At 41.2% G+C, this 22,900-nt stretch overlaps 1 protein-coding gene across 1 annotated transcript in view; it reads right to left on the bottom strand.

The window, feature by feature from the left end:
- The window catches only part of SLC39A12 (solute carrier family 39 member 12), a 340,836-nt gene that overhangs the window by 139,713 nt on the left and 178,223 nt on the right, over window positions 1-22,900 (bottom strand). Inside the window, exon 7 of the mRNA XM_069211762.1 lies at window positions 15,062-15,234. Coding sequence (XP_069067863.1) covers window positions 15,062-15,234 — 173 coding nt within the window. The remainder of the gene's footprint in view (window positions 1-15,061; window positions 15,235-22,900) is intronic.

Raw genomic sequence — 22,900 nt, 5'->3', positions numbered from 1 at the left:
TGAAGAACAAAGGGGCATATTTAAGTGCCCCTAGCGCTACCGGACTGTCATTTTTCAAAACGCTCCGGTGGCGCAAAGCACTGCTTTATATTTAAAGGGAGTTGTAACAACACTTTTTTGTGGTGTTATGCCTCCTTGTAAATATGGGCCAATTCGACGCAGTTTTCTGTGTCAGAGCAGAGGGGCGTGTCAATGGGTTTTGCTGTGGGCGTTCCACCGCAACACCTATTACTTTTGATGCTGCCTCAGATTTATGAGTTCTCGTAAACCTGAGGCAGCACCAAAAACTAACGCCACCCCAGGGGTGGCATTAGCATGGCAAAACAAGGAAGAATGCTTTTATTCCTCCTCATTGTTTGCTTTTTTTATGTGTGCTGCATTCTGAAGCACACATAAAAGAAGCAAAATGCCTGGGACAATTGCTTATGTGCAGGAAGGTGTCACTACCTGCACATAAACAATAATTCCAAGTGACTCTTTGGTACTTTTATGTGTGCTGGATTTTGCAAGTGCCAAATCGCCATTGTAGATTGTTTATGTGAAGGAAGGGACACCTTCCTTTACATAAACAATCTATCCCCTCAACGAAGACACCCTTGTGCTAAGGTGCAAGGATTCCTGTGTTGGTGCTAGGCAGCTTAATTTAGTGGCATTGCAGGGGGAAACGCAGGAGTGCGTTGTATTCCTCTAAATACGGCACACCCTAGCATTTAAAAAGTGGAGTGGCACTGCTATTTTTCGTGCAGCACCGCACTGCGCCACTTTTTAATATATCCCAGAAAAACCTTGTGACATTCTTGTATCAAAAGCATGGCATCCAAATGAGAATGCAAACAGTAGCCATCAGCAACAAACCAGCATCCATTTCGGAGCACAGTATGTGTATGAAATCAATCCAAAGAACAACAGGCGAAAGCTATCCTGTCACAGTGATATCATGCAAAAAGGTGTCCAGGCTAGAGACCATCACATCTGCAAAGTCAGAGCAGGATGACGAGGAAAATAACTGAAACCGAAATACATCCACCAGACGGAGGTCTAAAAGAGTAGCTATTCAGGACTGTAAAAAAGAAAAACTACAGAGGAACAAAAAAGCTGAATTTCCTATAAGTGGCTTTTAGATTAATAAAAGGTGTATGCATGTTTAGTCTACATCTCTAACCTTGTGTGCTTGTATCATATTGGTGTTTAGTTTGTCTACTCCCTGGAATTACATAAGTAGGGGTGGGCAAAATATTCCATTGGCAGTAATCTAGCCACTCTGTGTTATTCTTTAACACAGAGTTCTGGCCACAATACCACCAATCGCTGAGTGCCAGAACTTTTCTCCCATGAGGATCCAGAATATGCAATCTGGTGGGCACATGTGAGAATTGGTGTCACCTAGCATGATTATCTAACTTGAGCTGTCACCAGTGTTCACGAACGGTCGCTATCAGAGGGCTGCTGTTCGAGTAGATTTGCTGCAGAAAGAGTAGAATCTAGATTGTCTACTTGAGCAGCAGCAAAATCTACTCAAACGGTCACAGGCTCTTGCGCAATGCATGGTGCAGTTTGTACTGGATTTCAGCGCTGCTCACACTAATAGTGCTAAATTGCAGCACAGGCAGCGTGCGCTGCATATTTTCTGCCTGCCTGGAAGAATTCTGCCGAATCTCGCAGAGTTTTTCAGTACTGCAGAAAGTTCCTCCCATTCTGGTACATAAGATTGCATTAGGGTCTTATTTGCTGCACAATATCACATTGTGTCAGGCCATAAATAGCACCCCCAAACCTGGGCCCTCCCAACAACCAGAACCCCAGCTGTAGCAGAAGGGAATGGAACTGAGGGATGGTCTGGTTGACTTCCCAATAATTGAGGTCTGACAACATCATCTGCATTTTTGTGGAAGAGTGTAGAAATGACAGTGAGCCATTGGCCAGAAATTACACTCAGAGATGTATTTGTTAGCATGAAATGATACACCAGTGGAGAGACAGACATCAATCCTAGCAGGAGAATCCTAACTCAACATACACACTTTCAGGTGTGGTAAAAAGTACAAAAACTGAGGGGCATATTTATACTCTGTTTGCGCCAGAATTGCGTAGTTTTTTTTGACGCAATTCCGACGCAAAACTAACTCCATATTTATACTTTGGCGTTAGACGCGTCTAGCGCCAAAGTCCATGGAGTCTGCGTCATTTTTTAGCGTGGACACCTACTTTGCGTTAATGATATGCAAGGTAGGCGTTCCCGTCTTAAAAAATTGACTCCGAGGCATGTGCGCCGTATTTACACTCCCGGGCAAAATTCACGCCGGGAGTGGGCGAGTCAAAAAAAATGACGTACGGCCGCTTTTGCGCCGTTTTTTAGTGCCTGGTCAGGGCAGGCGTTAAGGGACCTGTGGGCTCGGAAGGAGCCCAGAGGTGCCCTCCCATGCCCCCAGGGACACCCCCTGTCACCCTTGCCCACCCCAGGAGGACGCCTAAGGATGGAGGGACCCATCCCAGGGACATTAAGGTAAGTTCAGGTAAGTGTTTTTTTATTTATTTTTTTGTGGCATAGGGGGGCCTGATTTGTGCCCCCCTACATGCCACTATGCCTAATGACCATGCCCAGGGGACAGAAGTGTCCTGGGCATGGCCATTGGGCAAGGGGGCATGACTCCTGTCTTTGCTAAGACAGGAGTCATTTCTATGGGGGTTGGGAGTCGAAACAAATGGCGCAAATCGGGTTGAGGCGCAAAATTTGCCTCAGCCTGACTTGCCCCATTTTTTGGCGCCCAAGCTCCATATCCCCCTATGCCGGCGCTGCCTGGTGTACGTCGTTTTTTTTCACGCACACAGGCAGCGCCGGCGGCTAACGCCGGCTAACGTCATTGAATAAATACGGCGCCCGCATGGCGCTTCAGAATGGCGTTAGCCGGCGCTAATTTGTTTTACGCAAAACTGCGTTAGCGCAGTTTTGCGTAAAAAAGTATAAATATGGCCCTCAGTTTTGATGCTTTTGCGATGGTAAATCAGTACAGACTAAAAAAAATTGAAATCTGATTGAGACATAAAATGACAAACTAAGTACTAACTAAAAAACGAAACAGCCACACTAAGGGGCTTATTTACAAGCACCTTGCGCCGCCGCAGTACCACTTTTTTGATGCACCAGCAGTGCAGGCTGCAGGTCCATATCTACAAGGCCACATAAAGCCACCTTACATGGCTTTCCATGGCCTTGTAGATATGGAGTAAGGCAATGCAGCGCAAGTCACTGTGTTACCTTACTTTGCATCAAAGAGGCATGCCATAGGTGTTGCTCTGGGTGTTCCCACGCAGCACCCATGGATAGTTACGCATTCCCAGACTTACAAGATTTTGTAAATCTGAAAATGCACCAAATGCCTATGCCTCCCCATGGGAGGAATAAGGGAGGGGCTACTAGAAGAAATATCCCTAGTCCAAGGGTGCTTGCACTGGCGCATGGCAGCCAATTGTGCTTTAACACAAGGGGAAAGGACAGAAATGCACCATATCTCATAGATATGGCGTATTCCTGCCATTTTTTTTTAATGCAGGGCACTGCAGCAAAAATACTTACAGCATTGCCCTCGGCCAAAACCTCATAAATAAGGCTGTGAGAGATTAAGATACAAACTGGCATGTCTGAACACAAATTATCTCTTACTGTGACTGCATGTATGTGGATTTTGCCTGCCCAATGCATAGCATCATTTACTAACTTGACAATCTGATTATATGGCACAGGGTTTGTCAGCATTCCTTCATAATATTATTATCTTATAGTTACAATAAGGAAGTGATTCAACAGCAGTGCTCTATTGTATAAATCTCCTGTTATGTCAATTTACAGAGCTATGTTTGTCTGTCAGTAATCACTTCCTCGTGTTCTAGATACAATGTACAGCAGATAATGAACTGTGTCTGTTTTGCGTCACTTCTAGCTTTCATGAGTTTCCACACATTCATTTTCATTCTGTACATATCATGCATTCAAAGACACTTCTGATGGCTGCAATTACAAATTGGATACATTGTTTCACTTCAAACCATCCACAGGGCACCAAGTGCTACATAGGGTAGCTGATGGTTTCCCACATATTTTAATCAACATCTTCCTTATAACACCTTGAAGCTGGCTGTGACCATACCTGGTCACTCATAATTTAATGTAACATACATGTCTTGATATCATCTATGTATTAATTTTTCTGTATTTATTTTTGTGATAATATATAGCGTGGACATGTCCTTTAGGCATCAGAGTGTTTTACAGTAAAGCTGAATGTATCAATAACACACAGACTATACAGATGCAGCATTACAGATGGAGAGAAACCCTAGGTTAGTCTACCCGTGAGGTACAGTGATTCACACATTTTGAATATCAAACATAGTAGTTATAAGCAGGTGATACAAAATGAGTGCTTTGCAGAAAACAGAATGCATGACTAACAAATAGAGGATATAAATTTAACATTGAAGTAGGTGAGAACAACTAGATGCCCTGCTTGGGAGGTCAACCGCTTCACATGTATTTATTGTAACACATATCAGTGACAAGAAGGTGGTGTAGTACCATGAAACAGAAGACCATTTTTCTTGCTGGTCGAGACCGATCTGCACTTGACAGGATCATGATAGGTTGGGAACAAGGTAGGCCAGGTATAATTTCAAGACAAGGGCTTTGAGGTCTTTTTTTGAAGGAGACATGAAATGTGGTCAGGTGGAGGCTTGGCAGCAAAGAGTTCCATATTCTTGTGGTGGTTGCGGTGCTTCCGGTGAAGGATTGTCTCATGTATCAGTTATGCTTGGAAGCGGGAGATTTGAGGAGAAGCAGTTTAGCATTTCATGAGTCACGGCTAACTCCTGAGATTTTCAGTTTCTCTGCAAGGTACGAGGAGTGCAAGGTACAAGGAGTGCATCGCTTTATGAGTGATACTGGTAGTTTTAAAGTGAGCTTTCGCTTCTATGGGGAGCCAATTAAGAGTGTGAAATGTGGGAGATGTGGTTGAATTTCTTGTGCCCTCTCATTAAGAGGGCTACTGTATGTAGAACAATTCTATAGTCGAGTCCGGAGAGCACAAGGTCCCAGACAACAGATTTAAGGTCCTGTGCAGGGATGAAGTTCTCCATTCTCAAATGGGTACTCTTAGCCATGGAAGTGATATTGTTCTGGAGGTTCATACGCGGTGTGGAGGAACTTGCAAAGTTTCACTCCATGGATTTCTGCGGAGTTATATAAAAACTCTGTGAGATTTTGCAGAGTTTCTTGGAAATCTGCATGTTGCACAGTTCTTGCTCATTGTTAGTGCAGGGAGCTCATTCTGCTCCATGCATCATGCCAGGAGGTGCTGCTTCTTGAGTTGGTTTTGCTGCCGCTCAATTCGATTTTCTACCTAAGAGGCAGCTTTCTCACCGCAAACGGGTTGCATTGGGAAAAATTCACTGGATGCCCTCCTTGCATCTGAAAATTGTGCTAAGGGATGGCAATTCTCACTTGTGCTCATTAATTTACTGTTGGTGAGTTGCGTGTAGTTGGCAGAATTTAGCTGGAACTGTGCATTACAAGCATAATGCAAAGTTACCAATCCATCCAGTCTTGTATCAGTGAGTTAGCTTTTTCTGGAGAGATGAGGAGGAATTCTGTTTCCTCTGGGTTTAGTTTGAGAAGGTTGTTAGCAGCCAGAGTTAGAAATCTATTGAGGCAGTTGGATAAATGGATGGAGTTTTCAGGGCCCGAGACCTTCAAGTATATTTGGGTGTCATCAGTTTAAAGGTGGAAGAGGATTCTGGAGGACTCTAAAGTTCCTGAGGATAGTGCCTAGGGGTTCAAGGTAGAGGCTGAAAAGGATTGGGATAGAGTAGAATCTTGTGGGACCCATTGTTGCAGGCTGCCTGGATCTTAGAAGGCATTCTAGATTTGTACAATTTGTCAGTGGTTAGTTAGGTAAGAGGTGAACCACCGAAAAACAACATCATCTATACCCATTCAATGCTTTGGAGTGTCTAGAAGCACCTGGTAGCTGACTGTGTTGAACACCATGGAGATGCAAAGGGCACCATCCACAGTCTGTAGAATTGCATTCTCAGCAATGTTCCCTCTAATTATTTTCACCTGTGTGCGATAATAGACTGTTTATGGGCACACTTTTGTTTTGCTGTGTGTGCCACAGCACTTTCAGGTGAGACATTATGTGAGAATGCAATACACTACTCTATGTGATGATTGCGAGGGGCAGGCAAGGCCCCCATTATACATAAAATGGTACACCATTATACACTTTAAAGCATATTTTCTAACTATCGAAAACTACATTCAAGCCTCTTATCAATGGGAGCTCATAAAATCTTTCAAACTTCAATATTCCCAAAAGCACATTCCTCTGCAGCAGATAAATATTTACTTATAATGAGCCACATATTTATCAGAAGCTCTGTAGAACATGTGAATGGTGAATTAGAATTTACGGCTATCTGAAAAAATCAAGATTGCAGCATCATGCAGAAGAAATATCACCCATTATACATTTTGTGAAAGGAGATAAAATAGTCATGACAATAACAATAGAGAAAAATCCATCAGGAAACATGTAGCAGGAAAATATGACAAGCGCTAATACAGTGGGAATTTCTGTGTCTCTGTGTCTACTGTGCTTATCAGTTGTTTCGATGGAGCTGCACATAGTTATTTTGCTTGCCCTTTCTTTCATGTCCCACAGACGGCCTGTCAAACAGTTTATGTACCACAAAATGAATGGCCTTAATTTACTTCAGCTACAGGCTGAACATATGAAAAATGTGCTATAAATTGTAGGTGTAGCTTGTATGTTTGACTTATTGGTTACTGGCCAAAAGAATATCTATTACTTACTGTGCCATACAATTCTTGTCCTCTTTCTCATTCTCTCTTCTCTCTTTTCATCCCACTATGGTCCAAAAATATATGTCCCTCCTCAGACTTAATCTTTCATGAATAGTCAATACTTGCTCTCATTCTGTCACCCACTCGATCTCTTCCACTCAATAATTTGTTACAAGATAACACGGTCTCCTTAACACCCACTTTCTCAGTCACCTTGACACATGCTCAGACATTCTCTTAACTCCTTCAGTATTTATTTGTAGCTCACTAACTTTCCATGTGTCCACTATCTTGCTTAATCACTTTCACTTCATTTTTCTCTGTCTCGTGCACTTATTCATACTCACATTCACCACGTCACTCAATCACCCTCATACCTGTTACTCTCTGTATGTTACTGTCACCATGCAGATATCAGAAAAGTTCATACAGGTGAAGAAGGAAGTGGCACTGTCAAAGCACATGTAAATGTGATATTACGGTAATTATAACTTTACATGATATACAAGGAGTGCATTTTATTCTTTCCAGTGCTTTAATGCCACCTTTCAGAACCTGTTTCCCAAACACACGCTCCTTACCAAATGTGGAATATTGTGTTCATACACCAGTGCAAACTGGTACTATTAAAAGGCAGTTTAGACATGTTTGCACGTCCAAATGAATCACCAATGCACATATGAAAGTGCTAAAAACCTCTGGCAGAACTCATACATATGAAAGCGAAACAAAGCTGGTGTAATTTTCCCCAACAATAATCACACTTGTGTCCACTTTGAAATGTCCTAAGGTGTTCCATGCTGTGAAGGAATAACATGTATTTAAAAGAACGAGGGGTGGAATGGGTGGTGGATGAAACCGAAAAAGCTTGGGTCTGCAGACAATTCAAAAGAGATACGAAAAGCACTGGTAGCCAGAACAAGACAAAGCGTGAGCTGTGAGAAAAGCAGCACATGGAATGCTTTATTTTCTTATTTCTGACAAACCAGACTGCCTTTCCAGTTTCTGTTTCATTCTACTTTTCACACAGTGTGGAAAGATCTCTTCACTTGTTTAGTGATTTATGGCCCAGAAAAAGCTTGTGGAATGACCTCCTGCGTGATGATAAATCTCCTTCTGTGCGGGCGCACAGGAGTGCAGCTTAGAGGGAACATAAATTCTCAGTGGTGTGGCCCTGACAGGACCTGGATTGAAGGCAGTCAAGGAGTATGTTGTCCTGGATAAGGGATAACAGTTGGGAGGCTACGCAACTTTCAATCACCTTGCTTAGGAGAGGCAGTTTGGATACTGATGAGAAATTGAAGAAGTCTTCGGGGTCCAGAGCTGCTTTTTTTAGGAGAGGATACATTTGGAATCTTTTTATATAGTCTGGGAACAAGCCCTGGTCCAATGATCGGTTAATGGGGGTTGTCCAAATAGGGAAAAGAGGTTTGGCTAGGGATTTACTGATGGAGAGTGGGATGGTGTCACACAGGTGATTAGAGGGTTTCACCAGTCATAGTGCACAAATAAACCTGTCTCAGAGATTGTGAAGAAAGAGAACCATGGCTGTAGTGTCTTCCAAGCCAGTAACTCTTTGATTATGTTGTTGACTTTCGAATGAAGAAAGATGTTAATGTCTTTGTTTTTTCTGTCAAATAATTCTGAAAAGTTATTGCAAAGGATCTTCGGTGCTAGAAAAGGGGGGTTAGAGAGAGGGCAGCTGGCATGATTAATTACCTGAAATATTTGTTTTGGTCTATTCTGGGCCATATAGAGGAGGTATCTGATGTGAGATCTTGGTTATACAGATGAGCCCTTTGTATTTTTGTCTCGCAGTACAAAGTCTAGTTAGATTTAATAATAACTGTGCTTGCCACCAGGCTTTCTTCAATGTTCTGATGTTTTTTTTTTCTTTGTAGAGGACTTTAGAGTATTAGTGGCAAGAGGGTTTGTGTCTACTGTATTTGCTCATAAAGTGTGTGAATTTATTGATCACAGAGTCCATACAGGAGCTGACATTTTCTGAGACCTCACTGATGTCAAGATGAGGCCCTATCGAAGAGAGGTTTGATAGGGCTAGGTTGTCCATGATTTTATTATTGGTGTTACTGGTATCTCTGAACCCGATTTGTTTCTTTCTTTGGATGACCAAGAGTTTTCTTGTTTGTGAAAGATATTATAAAAGGAATCAAAGGTGAGCCAACCAATCAACTAGGATGATATCCATGATTGAAAGGAGAGGTGACTTGGAAGTGATCAGGTCGAAAGTGGCACCTTTCCAATGTATTGGTTTCTGGCAGTTCTGGTGGAGGTTACGGTCTTCTAGAAAAGTTGCAAAGTGGTCCACTTGTTTATTTCCTTCCGAATCCCAGTGGAGGTTGAAGTCACCGAGAAAGATAATGTTATCAGAGCTGATTAATTGCACAGTGAAGAATTCCATGCGCTCTTTGATGAATGCGTTATTGATGTAGAAGTACAAACCCTTCATCTATGAGGCATCCATTCACTTAACAATCGCCTCCTTCCTGTTACTGTACTGAGAACCTGGTGGACCAAAATGGCTAAGAAGGGAACCAAAATGGCTCTAATGCTACATCATAGCAAGTGGTTGCTGATTCCTGGCTAAATGTAGTGATCAATGTAGCTTGATGAAAATTCATATGCTGTGGAGCAAAAAAATGTCCAAAGAGATCACCCTGAAACACTATGCAGGAGGAATTCAAACAAGGAGGGGCCTGGAAGATGTAGAGATGCTGGTAGAATCTCCATTGGAGGTCACGTTCAAAGGCTCTGACTATACTGAGAAGGTTAATGTACCCAAAGTGCAACATGCACTCTCAGCTCACACCACTGCAGTGGCTCATGTAAGTGGATACCTTCTCAGACCTGCAAGCTCAGCTGTTGGACATAAGCACCATCACGTTTGTAAACCTCATTTAATTGAATGGCTCTACATTAACACATACTACGCAGACAATGGTTCATAATAACATCCTACTTATTATTAACAGCATGTTGCCTACACCCATATAGTACATCATACTATTCTTTGAGCCCTTTGGTCAATGGTTCACTAACACTTAACAATATGTTGGGGAGATTTCTTACACATGGATCTGACCATCTGTATTTTTTTAATTTGAAAACCTTTAACACCTCTGCGCATATCAAAAATTTTACTTTGATGAGGAATGACACAAAGATGTCCATATGTTATTAATTTGTGAACACTAAGTAACACCAAAAGAAATATAGAAAATAAATTAAGAAGATATTTTAAAGTAAACAAAGCATGCCCTGTAAAGTTGTGAAAATTCGGATATGCAACATATCTCAATAGAAGGCATGCATATTTTACCTATTGACATATTACATATTTACTGGACCCAAGCAAAGTGCATATTGACACGAGATAATGAGTCAGGGACATGCCAATATGAAAAACATAGTGACACAACCCAGATGTGCAGTGATTGATGGTAGTCAAGGTTTCAAGTGGACCATAGACAAAAACAAAAGCTCTAACAGGACACTTCTATCACAAACTATCCATCAACAATAACAACTGAATTACTATTGGATACCTTCAACAAAGTATCTGAAAGACAAATTTATTTTACATCATTGTACATGGCAAACATTTGATAGAGAATTTATGTTAGAATTGTCCCGCTAGACTTTTTCTTTTTGTCTTGACAACCCAGGCTCTACAGGGTTCTATAGGCCCCCCTGTTCTCTTGTATTCGAGTGGATGATCGGCATGTTGCCTATGTGATTAAAAAAAGAATCCATTGGAGTTAAAGACTGGGTGCCTTATAGTATAGTAGGTGAGTGAAGTGGGCAGGTATGCCATGATTGTGGGATGCCCAGCCCTCTAAGGACAAGGTTTGGGCAGAGTTATGAAGTCTAGAGATAAATAAACCAAAAAAACAGAATAAGGAATGAAAGTAAACAATACTAACAGTGATGCAATCTCTTTAAAGATAGTTGTGAGCTTAACTGTGGCTGAAAAATCATTGGCAGGGATTGTGGCCAAACACGATGGGATTAATTATGGAAATGGAGACCAGAATCCCAGGATGACCAATACAGCGAATTAGAAAAAGGGCAGATATGACAATCTGGCAAAAGAAAGTGAAAACTGGATCAAGTAAATGATGGGTCAGGTGCATAGGAGAGCTGTTGAGTAAGGCCAAGAGCTTACCTTGATCCAAGAAGCACAGAGCTTCCAGAAAGAGCATGTGAATCGATCTAGACATTGAGTTTGATCAAATAAGTCAGTAGAGCCTTGCAAAGCTATGGCAGCAAAATATTGAGCACCTGTTGAATTACAATAAGTGCAGGCCAGGTGTTTGGTAGACTAAGGCTCCTATTATCAAATAATAAGTGGACATCCCAATTTTAGTCACATAGTAAAAGTAAGAATTTAAGTGATTTGCAAAAAATGTGTTTTCCACTCAGACCAATGGGGTGGTTCAGATGGAGAATCATGAAGGACAAGCCACTATTTCTATATCTGAGTTTTGATGCTCTTGAAATGGTGAACCACTAGAGACTAAAGTAATGTAAAATCAAAATAAGACATAAAATGACATACCAAGTATTCACTAAAAAAGAGAAGTGCCAACAAGAACATGAATTAAAAAGGTCTCTAAAGTAATAAGAGGCAAACAGGTGCACATTCCTTTAACAGAGAGGAATAGGAAATAGAAATAGGCAAACAAAGGTAAAACTGCACCACAGTAGTGGAGACAGTACATGTCAGATTCTGGTAGGGCATGTCCTCTCACCAAAAGTAGACGGGTATGGCATGTGATCAAAGTGGCCCCAGAAGGAAGACATCAAGTAGAAAGAAAAGAAAGAAAGTTATGAGAAATAAAAGAAAGAACACATACTACATGTGCTCATATTGTAATGAATCAAGCACTGGAAACTACAAACAAGTTAACTAAATTGAGAAGAGCATAGAAAAGGTATACCAAACATACACAGAAAATAAGCACCAGCTATACCTAAAGATCGTCTAACTTTTGATGATGAAATACTGTCTGAATCCCTGCAGTAAAACACCAATATCAATATCAGGAGATTCTGATATGTGCAACTAATGGATGGCAAGCCTCAACAATAAAAACAGAAGATTTTTTTCCCCCTAACTGTATGCCATTGCCTACCACTCTCAGAGAATGATTATTTTGCATGTTTTTAAAGCTTGCAGAGCAAAGGCTATACCTATCCCTTTCCTGTCTACAATCAATACAAAATAGCACCTTGTCCCCTCTAACAATGGTTACTTGGCAAATGATTGGGTCAAGAAGGCAAATCACAAATACTAATTTGTATACCTTCAAATGTATTTTCCCATGCAATACACCAAAAAGCTAGTATATGTTTTTTATTAAAGAATTCAACTTTTTGTGCCGACCCTTGAATTTATCATCAAATTTGCACTACAATTCTGCTAATCCAGAGAAAGGGCACGTCTAACTTAATGCCATATACTTGTGTGAAGCTGTTTATTAAATTGCATTTACTAAGCTGACTGTTGCCATAATTCTTTCTTTTAATGAAGTTTTCGCAGGATGAGACACCACCAGAAACTTTACCAAAAACCTTACCAAAACCTTACCAGACATTCTCTTCCTCTCACGTCTTTACGGGGACCCCATTTCCTATAATGTGCCAAAGATTCCTAAAAAAAGCTAAATACCCTTTCCAACTTCCCCACCTATGAGCATTTGCAGAACTAAGGCCATAGGTTCCAATTTAAATGGCAGCCTGCAGAACTTACAAATAAGTCACAATTATGTCGCTTTTAAGGAAACTTGATGCACATCTATTTGATGATCTTGTGTCTAGGGTGCAGATGCATAGACCACGCAGGCATAAGTAATCATGATTTTTTTTCCTGGTATCCTCATTTCATATCTATCTTGCTTCTTGGTGAGCATGTTCCAGCCATTCCAGTTACTGAACACCTTTCTTCCTGTACAGTTTGCTAGGGCAGGAAGCTGTGCCTAGTGTCCTCCCTGCTACCAGGGAGGATTCAAACTTGCAGTGATCTCCTAAAATCCTTTTCATGATGTGACAAGTGATGTACCAAGGATATGTTTTCCAGACGAAATACTCTTAGATCAGACTTACTTTACATTGGCAACATGCAAAGTAGTTAACATCTTTGATATGGAGCAGAGGATGACAAATCATCATGTAACTATATTTAATCCTCAAACTTTTACCTATGCAAAAACCTTCCCACATCCCATTAACCTTATTGGCTAGGACAACTCTAACCGAATTGTCAAATAATTACATGCCATCAATTATCTTTTTATGCACCAATATATCTAAGAAATTATTTAACTATTTCACATAAAATGCAGTCTGAGCTATCTGTGTCCTTCCTTCAAATACATCTTAACCAACAACTGTATTTTGAAACAATGGGACCATCTGAATGGTTCCTTTGTACATTCCAATTTACAAACACAACTGTGTTTCTGAAGATCTGATTCCTGAATTTGCTAAACCTTGGGCCAGATGTACAAATATCTGATTGGAAAATACCGGTTGCACGTTTCAACTAGTATTTTTGTGAGCAGTAAAGATTTTTAAGAACCAATATATGTGCAAATAGGTTGTTCTTAGAAAGCTGAATCATAGAGAATTGCAATCTGACCTACCGCTACCCCTTATGAACCCTAAAATCCCCTTACCTCCATTTACCTTCACCTGCCCCAGAGGAGTAAAATACCCTTAGTTTTCTTTATCACCCCTTGCCCCTGAACCCTAAAAAAACTTTACTTCCTAATATTTCTACCCCCGCATGACCCTAAATATTCCTTATCTCCCTTTATCACTGCCTACCCCAACCCCTAAAAAACACTTACCTTCCCTTATCTCTACCCTCCCTTAACAATCCCTTAACCCTTGCCCATTCCATGACATAATAATGATGTAATTTAAAAAATAACACACATGCATGACAAAATACCTCAGAGTAAAGTACTAAAAAGGAGCCTCCCTCGTACTTACCTGCGTGGTCCATACCTACGTGGTAGAATCCTGCAGAGTAAAGGCCGTGGGGTCAACACTACATACTCTAATGAACCAATTTTTTAGCTAATAAAGTTAACTTAGTGTTATGAATTTAAGAGATCTTTTGAGAATGAGTAAATACACAGTAAAGCAATCAAAGAAACGCAACCACACTAAGGGCCAGATGTATCAAGCTTTTTTTGCATTCGCAAACGGTGCAAATTGCAAAATTCGGCAGTTTGTGAATGCAAAAATGCCTTTCACAATGTATAAAAAACATTCGCAATGAAATTTTAAGGAATCGCTAAAATAGCGATTCCCTAAAATTGTGACCCCATTTAGAGAATCGCAAATTGCGATTCTCTAAATTGGAAATTGGAAATCGCAAATAGAGAATTGCTATTTGCTATTTCGAAATCAAAGGTATCAATCATTTCCTAAATGCAAATTGTGCATTTAGGAAATTAAGTTACCACAAATAAAAGTTTGGTGGTAAGCATTCGCGTATTTTAAAGGCATGTGTGTGCTTCACATGTCCGTAAAAATATTTTTGGGGTGCAGCAGAGTGGGCCTTTAGGCCCCCCCCACCCTGGGATTTCCATTTCCTTATTTGCGAATTCCTGAGCTAGGTGCGAATGGGGTCGGATTCTCTATTTGGGATTCGGTAATAGCATTTGCGAATTTTAAGAAATCACTATTACCGAATCGTAAAAATCATACATACCATTTTGCATTTCTTAAATAGCGATTTCTTAAAATTCGCTATTTAAGAAACGCAAATCGGTTTTTTGATACATCTGGCCTTAAGAAACTTTAAAAACCGCAAAAGATAATTGTGTCTACATTTTGAGGAACAACATGCTCCTAACCAATGACATATGGATATAGGGGAAACCACAAGAGATAATATCTGAAATTGAAAAATGAAAAGCAGAAACAAATTCTTTTACACTTTTTTTCAAAACAATAACACACCGTCTGATACAAAAGCTAAAATTGTGAACAATTAATGATTTGTGCATTATTTTAGGTTTTTGCCACTTATGTGTCATAAAAAGCGTTCAAATGTTGAAGTAGTGTACAAAAAGGAATATTCGTCAGTATGCTTTATGTCACTCTTATTATTTTAGTGATGTGCACAAATGTTATCTTTAGTAACAACGATCGATTACAGCTCTTTACCTGAGGAATGAGGTGTAGTAAGGCATCTCCAGAAAGCGTCCCTACAGCTAAGCCTACAAACATCTGTAGCATCAGCTTATAGTTTTCTTCACAGGAACTGAATAGTATAAGAGTGATGCCAAACATGGAACCCACTGTGAGAATTATCACTGCAATGGTGCTGTAGCCATATCCTGCAACAACAAAAAGGGCACCCTTAATATGTATTTTGGTAACAATTAATTTACAGATTATAGTCATGCACAATAGTGATGCTTGTTGGAGAATACATTTTCATTATAAATGTTCAAAGTGCATGTCTGAATTGTAGGCATAAATAAGAACACATTAAAACCTGAACAATTTCTCAGTAGTTATAATAAGGCATACATGCAAGTAGGAGACATACATTTCAAATTATGATGTGCACAATGGTTTGATTAGAAAAACTGTTTATAGGAGAAAATCCAACTTCCACCTGTGCCAGTCTCCATGCCCGCATTCTACATTGCAGCTGATTTATAATGCAAAATAGTCCAGTCAGGATGAGATATAAGGGTGTCTATTGCATTCCAGGATAGCAGTCCTGCAAATAATTAAAAGAACAAAGATCAATCTATCCACTAGCATCATCAAGTGGTGATACCATCATTAGGGACTTGTGTTTTGACAGATATTCTTGGCTTTTTCGATTGTCTTGCTCACTCATTAGATCCAGCCCTTTGTGGACAAAGAGGGAACATACTGTAATCATCTCTCCTGGTTGAAGGTACCTAAAAATAATGGGCCAGGTTCACAAAGGGAAACTTGCACATTTTTCTAAGTTTACGTTTTTTTTGCAATTAACAAAACTGTATTCTAATACAGGGAGTGCAGAATTATTAGGCAAGTTGTATTTTTGAGGATTAATTTTATTATTGAACAACAACCATGTTCTCAATGAACCCAAAAAACTCATTAATATCAAAGCTGAATATTTTTGGAAGTAGTTTTTAGTTTGTTTTTAGTTTTAGCTATGTTAGGGGGATATCTGTGTGTGCAGGTGACTATTACTGTGCATAATTATTAGGCAACTTAACAAAAAAAAAAATATACCCATTTCAATTATTTATTATTACCAGTGAAACCAATATAACATCTCAACATTCACAAATATACATTTCTGACATTCAAAAACAAAACAAAAACAAATCAGTGACCAATATAGCCACCTTTCTTTGCAAGGACACTCAAAAGCCTGCCATCCATGGATTCTGTCAGTGTTTTGATCTGTTCACCATCAACATTGCGTGCAGCAGCAACCACAGCCTCCCAGACACTGTTCAGAGAGGTGTACTGTTTTCCCTCCTTGTAAATCTCACATTTGATGATGGACCACAGGTTCTCAATGGGGTTCAGATCAGGTGAACAAGGAGGCCATGTCATTAGATTTCCTTCTTTTATACCCTTTCTTGCCAGCCACGCTGTGGAGTACTTGGACGCGTGTGATGGAGCATTGTCCTGCATGAAAATCATGTTTTTCTTGAAGGATGCAGACTTCTTCCTGTACCACTGCTTGAAGAAGGTGTGTTCCAGGAACTGGGAGTTGAGCTTGACTCCATCCTCAACCCGAAAAGGCCCCACAAGCTCATCTTTGATGATACCAGTCCAAACCAGTACTCCACCTCCACCTTGCTGGCGTCTGAGTCGGACTGGAGCTCTCTGCCCTTTACCAATCCAGCCACGGGCCCATCCATCTGGCCCATCAAGACTCACTCTCATTTCATCAGTCCATAAAACCTTAGAAAAATCAGTCTTGAGATATTTCTTGGCCCAGTCTTGACGTTTCAGCTTGTGTGTCTTGTTCAGTGGTGGTCGTCTTTCAGCCTTTCTTACCTTGGCCATGTCTCTGAGTATTGCACACCTTGTGCTTTTGGGCACTCCAGTGATGTTGCAGCTCTGAAATATGGCCAAACTGGTGGCAAGTGGCATCGTGGCAGCTGCACGCTTGACTTTTCTCAGTTCATGGGCAGTTATTTTGCGCCTTGGTTTTTCCACACGCTTCTTGCGACCCTGTTGACTATTTTGAATGAAACGCTTGATTGTTCGATGATCACGCTTCAGAAGCTTTGCAATTTTAAGAGTGCTGCATCCCTCTGCAAGATATCTCACTATTTTTGACTTTTCTGAGCCTGTCAAGTCCTTCTTTTGACCCATTTTGCCAAAGGAAAGGAAGTTGCCTAATAATTATGCACACCTGATATAGGGTGTTGATGTCATTAGACCACACCCCTTCTCATTACAGAGATGCACATCACCTAATATGCTTAATTGGTAGTAGGCTTTCGAGCCTATACAGCTTGGAGTAAGACAACATGCATAAAGAGGATGATGTGGTCAAAATACTAATTTGCCTAATAATTCTGCACTCCCTGTAGTAAGATTACGAATGCGGAGACTTCGCTGTATTGGTGGAGAACTCTGCACATGAAAAGATTGGCATGTCATATTTTTTATGTGCTGAGTTCTCTGCCCCCACTGCGAAGTGGCCGCACTGTATAGGTCTGTTGCGACCTGTAGTACATTGATTAGATTCATAGAGTCTGTTCCCTATTGGTCATAGGCGATCATCATGATTTTCATGGTCTTCCACCATGTTTTGCCTGGCACAACTTCTGTTGGTAGAGGGAGAAAGATCAGGTATGCAATCAGAACCTAGCTGGCACAAAGCGGAGAACCCTATTATGCAACTTCAGAAGCCCTTGTGTAGATGCCTTACAAGGGATCTATAAGTTCTAGTGTGCACGGTAAAGACCCACAAAGTCATTCATTCATTCAATTCTGTGATGGGAAGTGGGCATTAAATCAATATTTTTCGACAGGCTATACATTTCACCATTTTGAGGTCCCTAATGACACTACGATTATAGTAGGCATACACCTCCTCCAAAATATCACCCTCATACAGAAGAAGCTCTATGGTGAGCAAGGGGATGCATGGCAATGACAAACATAGAATGAGATTTACCAAGCCACACAAGGCCACCTTGCGTGGCTCTGCATGTCTTGGTAAATCTGGAGCAACGCAAGGCAGTGCAAGGCACTGCCTTGCATTTCTCTGCCCCAGGAAGGCATTCCATGGGTGGAGTGTGGGTGTTCCCACTTATCCATCCATAGATTTTGGGACTTACTATGGGCCTCATTTACAAATATGTAACGCATCACCCCAATACGTCAGATTTTATGTGCTGTCCTACGATCCCCTGACAGCACCATGGATGCACTGTATTTACAGTATAGAGCTCCATGGCACATGTTTTCACAGATGAGTAAGAAATTCTGATGAATCTGTTGGCACTAAACTCATGCATTGTTGAACTAACGGTAAAAAAATTACACTACTCCAGCAATGCAAGGAGGCACACATAGAGAAAAGCCCTGCATCAATTTTACGCCAGCTCTGAGAAAGCAGTAAAATTTTGACACAGTGAAGTCACAGAATGATGTAGTGAAATGTTGCAAATTTCACTGCCTCATTTCTGCTTGGCTTTTCCAGTGGGAACACCTCCCCTGCATACATTAAACCTGCCGTAGGTATAATGTGATGCAAGGGTTTATAAACTGAGGCATTAGGACCAATGCATCAGTTTGGAAATCTAGAGCAGTGTAAAGCACTGCTAGCGCCATTGCTGCATAAAAAAAAAATATGCTATGATGTCCCAAAGGCCTTGTAAATGAGGTCCTATGAATGACAGACATGGGAATGTGTCAAAGTGCTACGCCTTCCCAGGGGAGGCATAACAAGATGAAATATCTTTATTTCTCCTTGTTTTGCACTTTTTCTGTAATGTAGAAACAGAAAAAAACCTCAAAAGATTGTTTTTGTGAAGGAAGGTTTCCTTTACTGCCCGAAAACAATCCAGCCTGCAAACGCAGGCATCCTTGCACCGTGGTACAAGGGTGCCTGTGTTGGCACTAGGCAACAAATAGTGCACCAGCACAAGGAGAGGACAGGAATGCGTCATATGATGTTAAATATGGAGTATTCCTGCCCTCACCCTGTCATGCAGTGCAGGGCAGCAAGGTACCTCGCTGTGTGTAACATTTTGATAAGTCTGCCCCTCAGTGTCTTTTTTATCTATCTGAAAAGTCAGGTGCACTCATCTATATTTTCTTTCATCCAACTACTATCGACTCTCCAAGCACGTATCTGCATCTGTGTATACACGGGTGCCTGTGTGTGTTTGCATTTTGCACCCATATTACAATGCTAAGTGCACCGATAACAACTATATCCCATGAAGCAAAAATATGCCTCACCTGCTGACTTTGCATGTATTTGTTAAATAATGTAATCGCAGTTTATTCCTGATCATTTGCTTTTCCCACAGGAGTGCACAACCCCATTTGAGGGGTGATACCTTGATTAGCATGTATTTAAAACATTTGTTCACGGCTGTGAGCAAGCTTTTAAATCGCTAGATACTTTAGAATCCTGCGGTTATGTGCACACTATTTTTATATTTTGTGCGCTTTTTTTCCCCACTGGTGTACAAAAACACAAGCAAAATATAAACTACAGTACAAATAATTGTGCACGCTTCTAACACTGAATTAAGATGCAAATGTAAAGGTAGTGTGAATTGCATGATTTGCTTCGTTTTCAACACTACCCAGAGCAAAGTCCACCTTAGTTCTCTCCTGACCTGGTCATGACACCATTGCCCTCATTTTCCCCCCTTACCAGCCTATTCCTAGCCCATTGTAAGGATTTTAAGGTGGCAGCCGGGATTACGGTCAATGGAATGGAGAATAAGACTTGGGAGAAAGAGGTGGCTGACTTGACTTTAACCTTCTAGGCCGAAAAGCATGCTCTTTAGAGGCTATTCTACATGGGTCGGAAAGCTCTCAGGGAAAGGTGTTTAGAGCCTTTAAGTAAATAAGCGGCCTCATGAAGTCACTCAAGCTCAACAGCCATTCTTGGGAGGACATCGTGGCCAACAACAAAGTCCTGCTATAGGCCCTGTCTATGGAGGTGTGGTGGGATGCACCAAGTAACAGTGCAGAAGGGGAGTGGTAATATCTGTACCTTTCTCTGTTTCTTGCAGTTTTTTTATAGTATGACCCAAGCTTTTTTCTTCACAGACGTCTGACAGCATAGGCATCATAGTAAGAGTGCTGAGGGAAGTCTGGAGCAGATGAAGAATTGAGTAACTCATTTGCCTTTAAGAGTATGTGTAATTTCAGGGACTTGAGTTTTTTTAAATTACACAAGAACAATTAAACAGTGTTAAATATCGCTGTATGTTATTCTTAATCTTATTCATGATGAAATGTTGGGGACAGAATTAGTACTAAGAGACATAATCCCCGGGGAGAAAGTGTAATGAATGACTAAACCATAATATTTTGTTTTCAGCAGTGAAAGACCTGCATTCGCGGACTGATCATAACATTTAACTATTTATTTAAACATTAACAGCTCATAGAGCCTTTTGTTCAACCAGATAAAAACACTCTACTGTGTATATTTAAGTCCATCACTACACAGTTTGAATTTGGAGAAACGTTTTAAAAACAAATACTATAGTTATGTTAAAAAACATTGTTGAAAATGGCCCTCTCTACTGGGTCACCGCCAAACATTTTGCCTTTCTCTTCCTAATTTTTGCTGGATGTTGGCTTGTTGGCCTTAGGACACTGTGCAGTTTACGACTGCTAACCAGTGATAAGGCACTTGTGCTCACTCCCCTAAAAATGGTTTGATTGGTATATACCTGATAGGCATATTTAATGTACTTGTACGTCCCTTGTGTTGAGTTTTGTAGGCCTGTAAATTAAATGCTGCTAGTAGGCCTGCAAAATTTATTGTGCCAACCTATTAAGTAGCACCTTAAAACATGTCCCAGGCCTGCCATTGCAGCCTAAATGCAGTGTCCCACTGCCATGACACCTTAAAATTTAAAATTTCTAAGCTTTATACTCCCCTTTTATTGCATATAAGGCACCACTACAGTAGGCCCTAGGTAGCCCATAGGGCAGGGTGCAATGTAATAAAAAGGCAGGACAAGAGCTTTTAAGGTTTATATTTCGTAGTACTGAAAAACTCCCAAATTCGTTTATCACTACTGTGAGGCCTACACCTCCCATAGGATAACATTTGGGACTCCTTATTACAATTAATACGCTGTAATTTCTAAATGTCTGAAGGAAGATATCTCATATTTGGTGTCTAGGAACTGATAATGATAAGCCCACTTTATTGGTAAAGTTGAATTTATCATTCCACGTTTGGAAATGCCAATTTTAGGAAGTTTAAAGGACAGATGATTGCGGAAATGCTGGACTGTTCCCATGGGGAACAGGGTCAAGACTGATTGGCATATGGCTGGGTCCAAACTGGGGTGGCGTGGTGGGCAAAAAAACTATGGATTCAATCCAGATGGGGGTGAATGTTTGCATTGTTCAGCATTGGTATGCCCAGACGTAGGACCCATTCTCACTGCATCACTGGATTCAATCTAGCTGGCTTGCCTTTCCCATGTTGAAAAGGGTCAGGACTGATTTGAATATGGCTGAGTCCAAACTGGGGTGGAGTGGCGAGCAAAAAAACTATGCATTAAACCCAGATCTTTGTGACTTGGAGTGAATGTTTGCATTGTTCGGCATTCTGTCGATCAGCTGTAAGTAAGAAGGGCATGCCCATACATTGGCCCTGTGCTCACTGTACTGCTGGATTCAAGCTAGGCTGGCTGATGAGGGGTGATACCCAAAAACCGTTCCCAGTAAGCTTGTTTCGGGTCCTGGGAAGACCTGGCTTGGCAGCTTCGGCTGGACTGTTCCCATGGGGAAGAGGGTTAAGACTGATTTTCATATGGCTGGATCCAAACCGGGGTGGTGGGGTGGGCAAAAAAACAATGGATTAAACCCTGTTTTTTTGCTTTTGTTCCCCTAAATGGGAGGGGAATGTCTAGGCACTGCATCACTGGATTCAAACTAGCCTGGCTTATGAGAGCTAATACCCTGAAACCGGTTCCAGGATGATTGTTTCCGGTCCAGGGAGGACCTGGCTTGGCAGCTCGAGCCGAACTGTTCCCATGGGGAACAGGGTCAAGACTGATTTGCATATGGCTCAGTACAAACTGGGGTGGCGTGGTAGGCAAAAAACAATGGCTCAAACCCAGAATTCTTGTGTTGTTCAGCATTCCATCCATTATCTGTTGCACTAACTGGAAAGGGCATGCCCAGATGTGGGTCCTGTGATCACTGCAGCAGTGCATTCAAGCTAGACTAGCTGAGGAGGGGGTGGCACCTGGAAACTGGTCCCAGGATGCTATTGTTTGGTCCAGGAAGGACCTGGCTTTGCAGTTCAGGCAGGACTGCTCTTACGGGGAACAGGGTCAATACTGAATTGCATATGACTGGGTCCAAACTGGGGTGGCGTGGAGGGCAAAAAAACAATGGATTAAACCCATATTTTTGTGATTAGGGGTGAATGTTTGCATTGTTTAGCATTCCGTCCATCATCTTTTTTTTTGCTTTTGTTGCCCTAACTGGGATGGGTATGCCCAGATGTGGGTCCCGTGCTCACTCCGACACTGGATTCAAGCTAGCCTGGCTTATGAGGGGTAATACCCAAAAACTGGTCCCAGGATGCTGGTCCAGGGAGGGCCTGGTGTGGCAGTACTGGCAGGACTGTTCCTACAGGGAATAAGGTCAAGACTAATTGCATATAGATGGGTCGAAAAAATGGATTAAACCCAGATCTTAGTGACTGCTGTTGAATGTTTGCATTGTTTAGCATTCCGTCCATCATCTGTTTTTTTCTACTTTTCAGAAAGTTGGCTTTTTCTTGCCCTTAGCCATTTACGCTTGCTGCCT

Source organism: Pleurodeles waltl, chromosome 10 (genome assembly GCF_031143425.1).
Source record: "Pleurodeles waltl isolate 20211129_DDA chromosome 10, aPleWal1.hap1.20221129, whole genome shotgun sequence".
Lineage (NCBI taxonomy): Eukaryota > Metazoa > Chordata > Amphibia > Caudata > Salamandridae > Pleurodeles > Pleurodeles waltl.
This window is presented reverse-complemented; position numbering and strand designations above follow the sequence as displayed.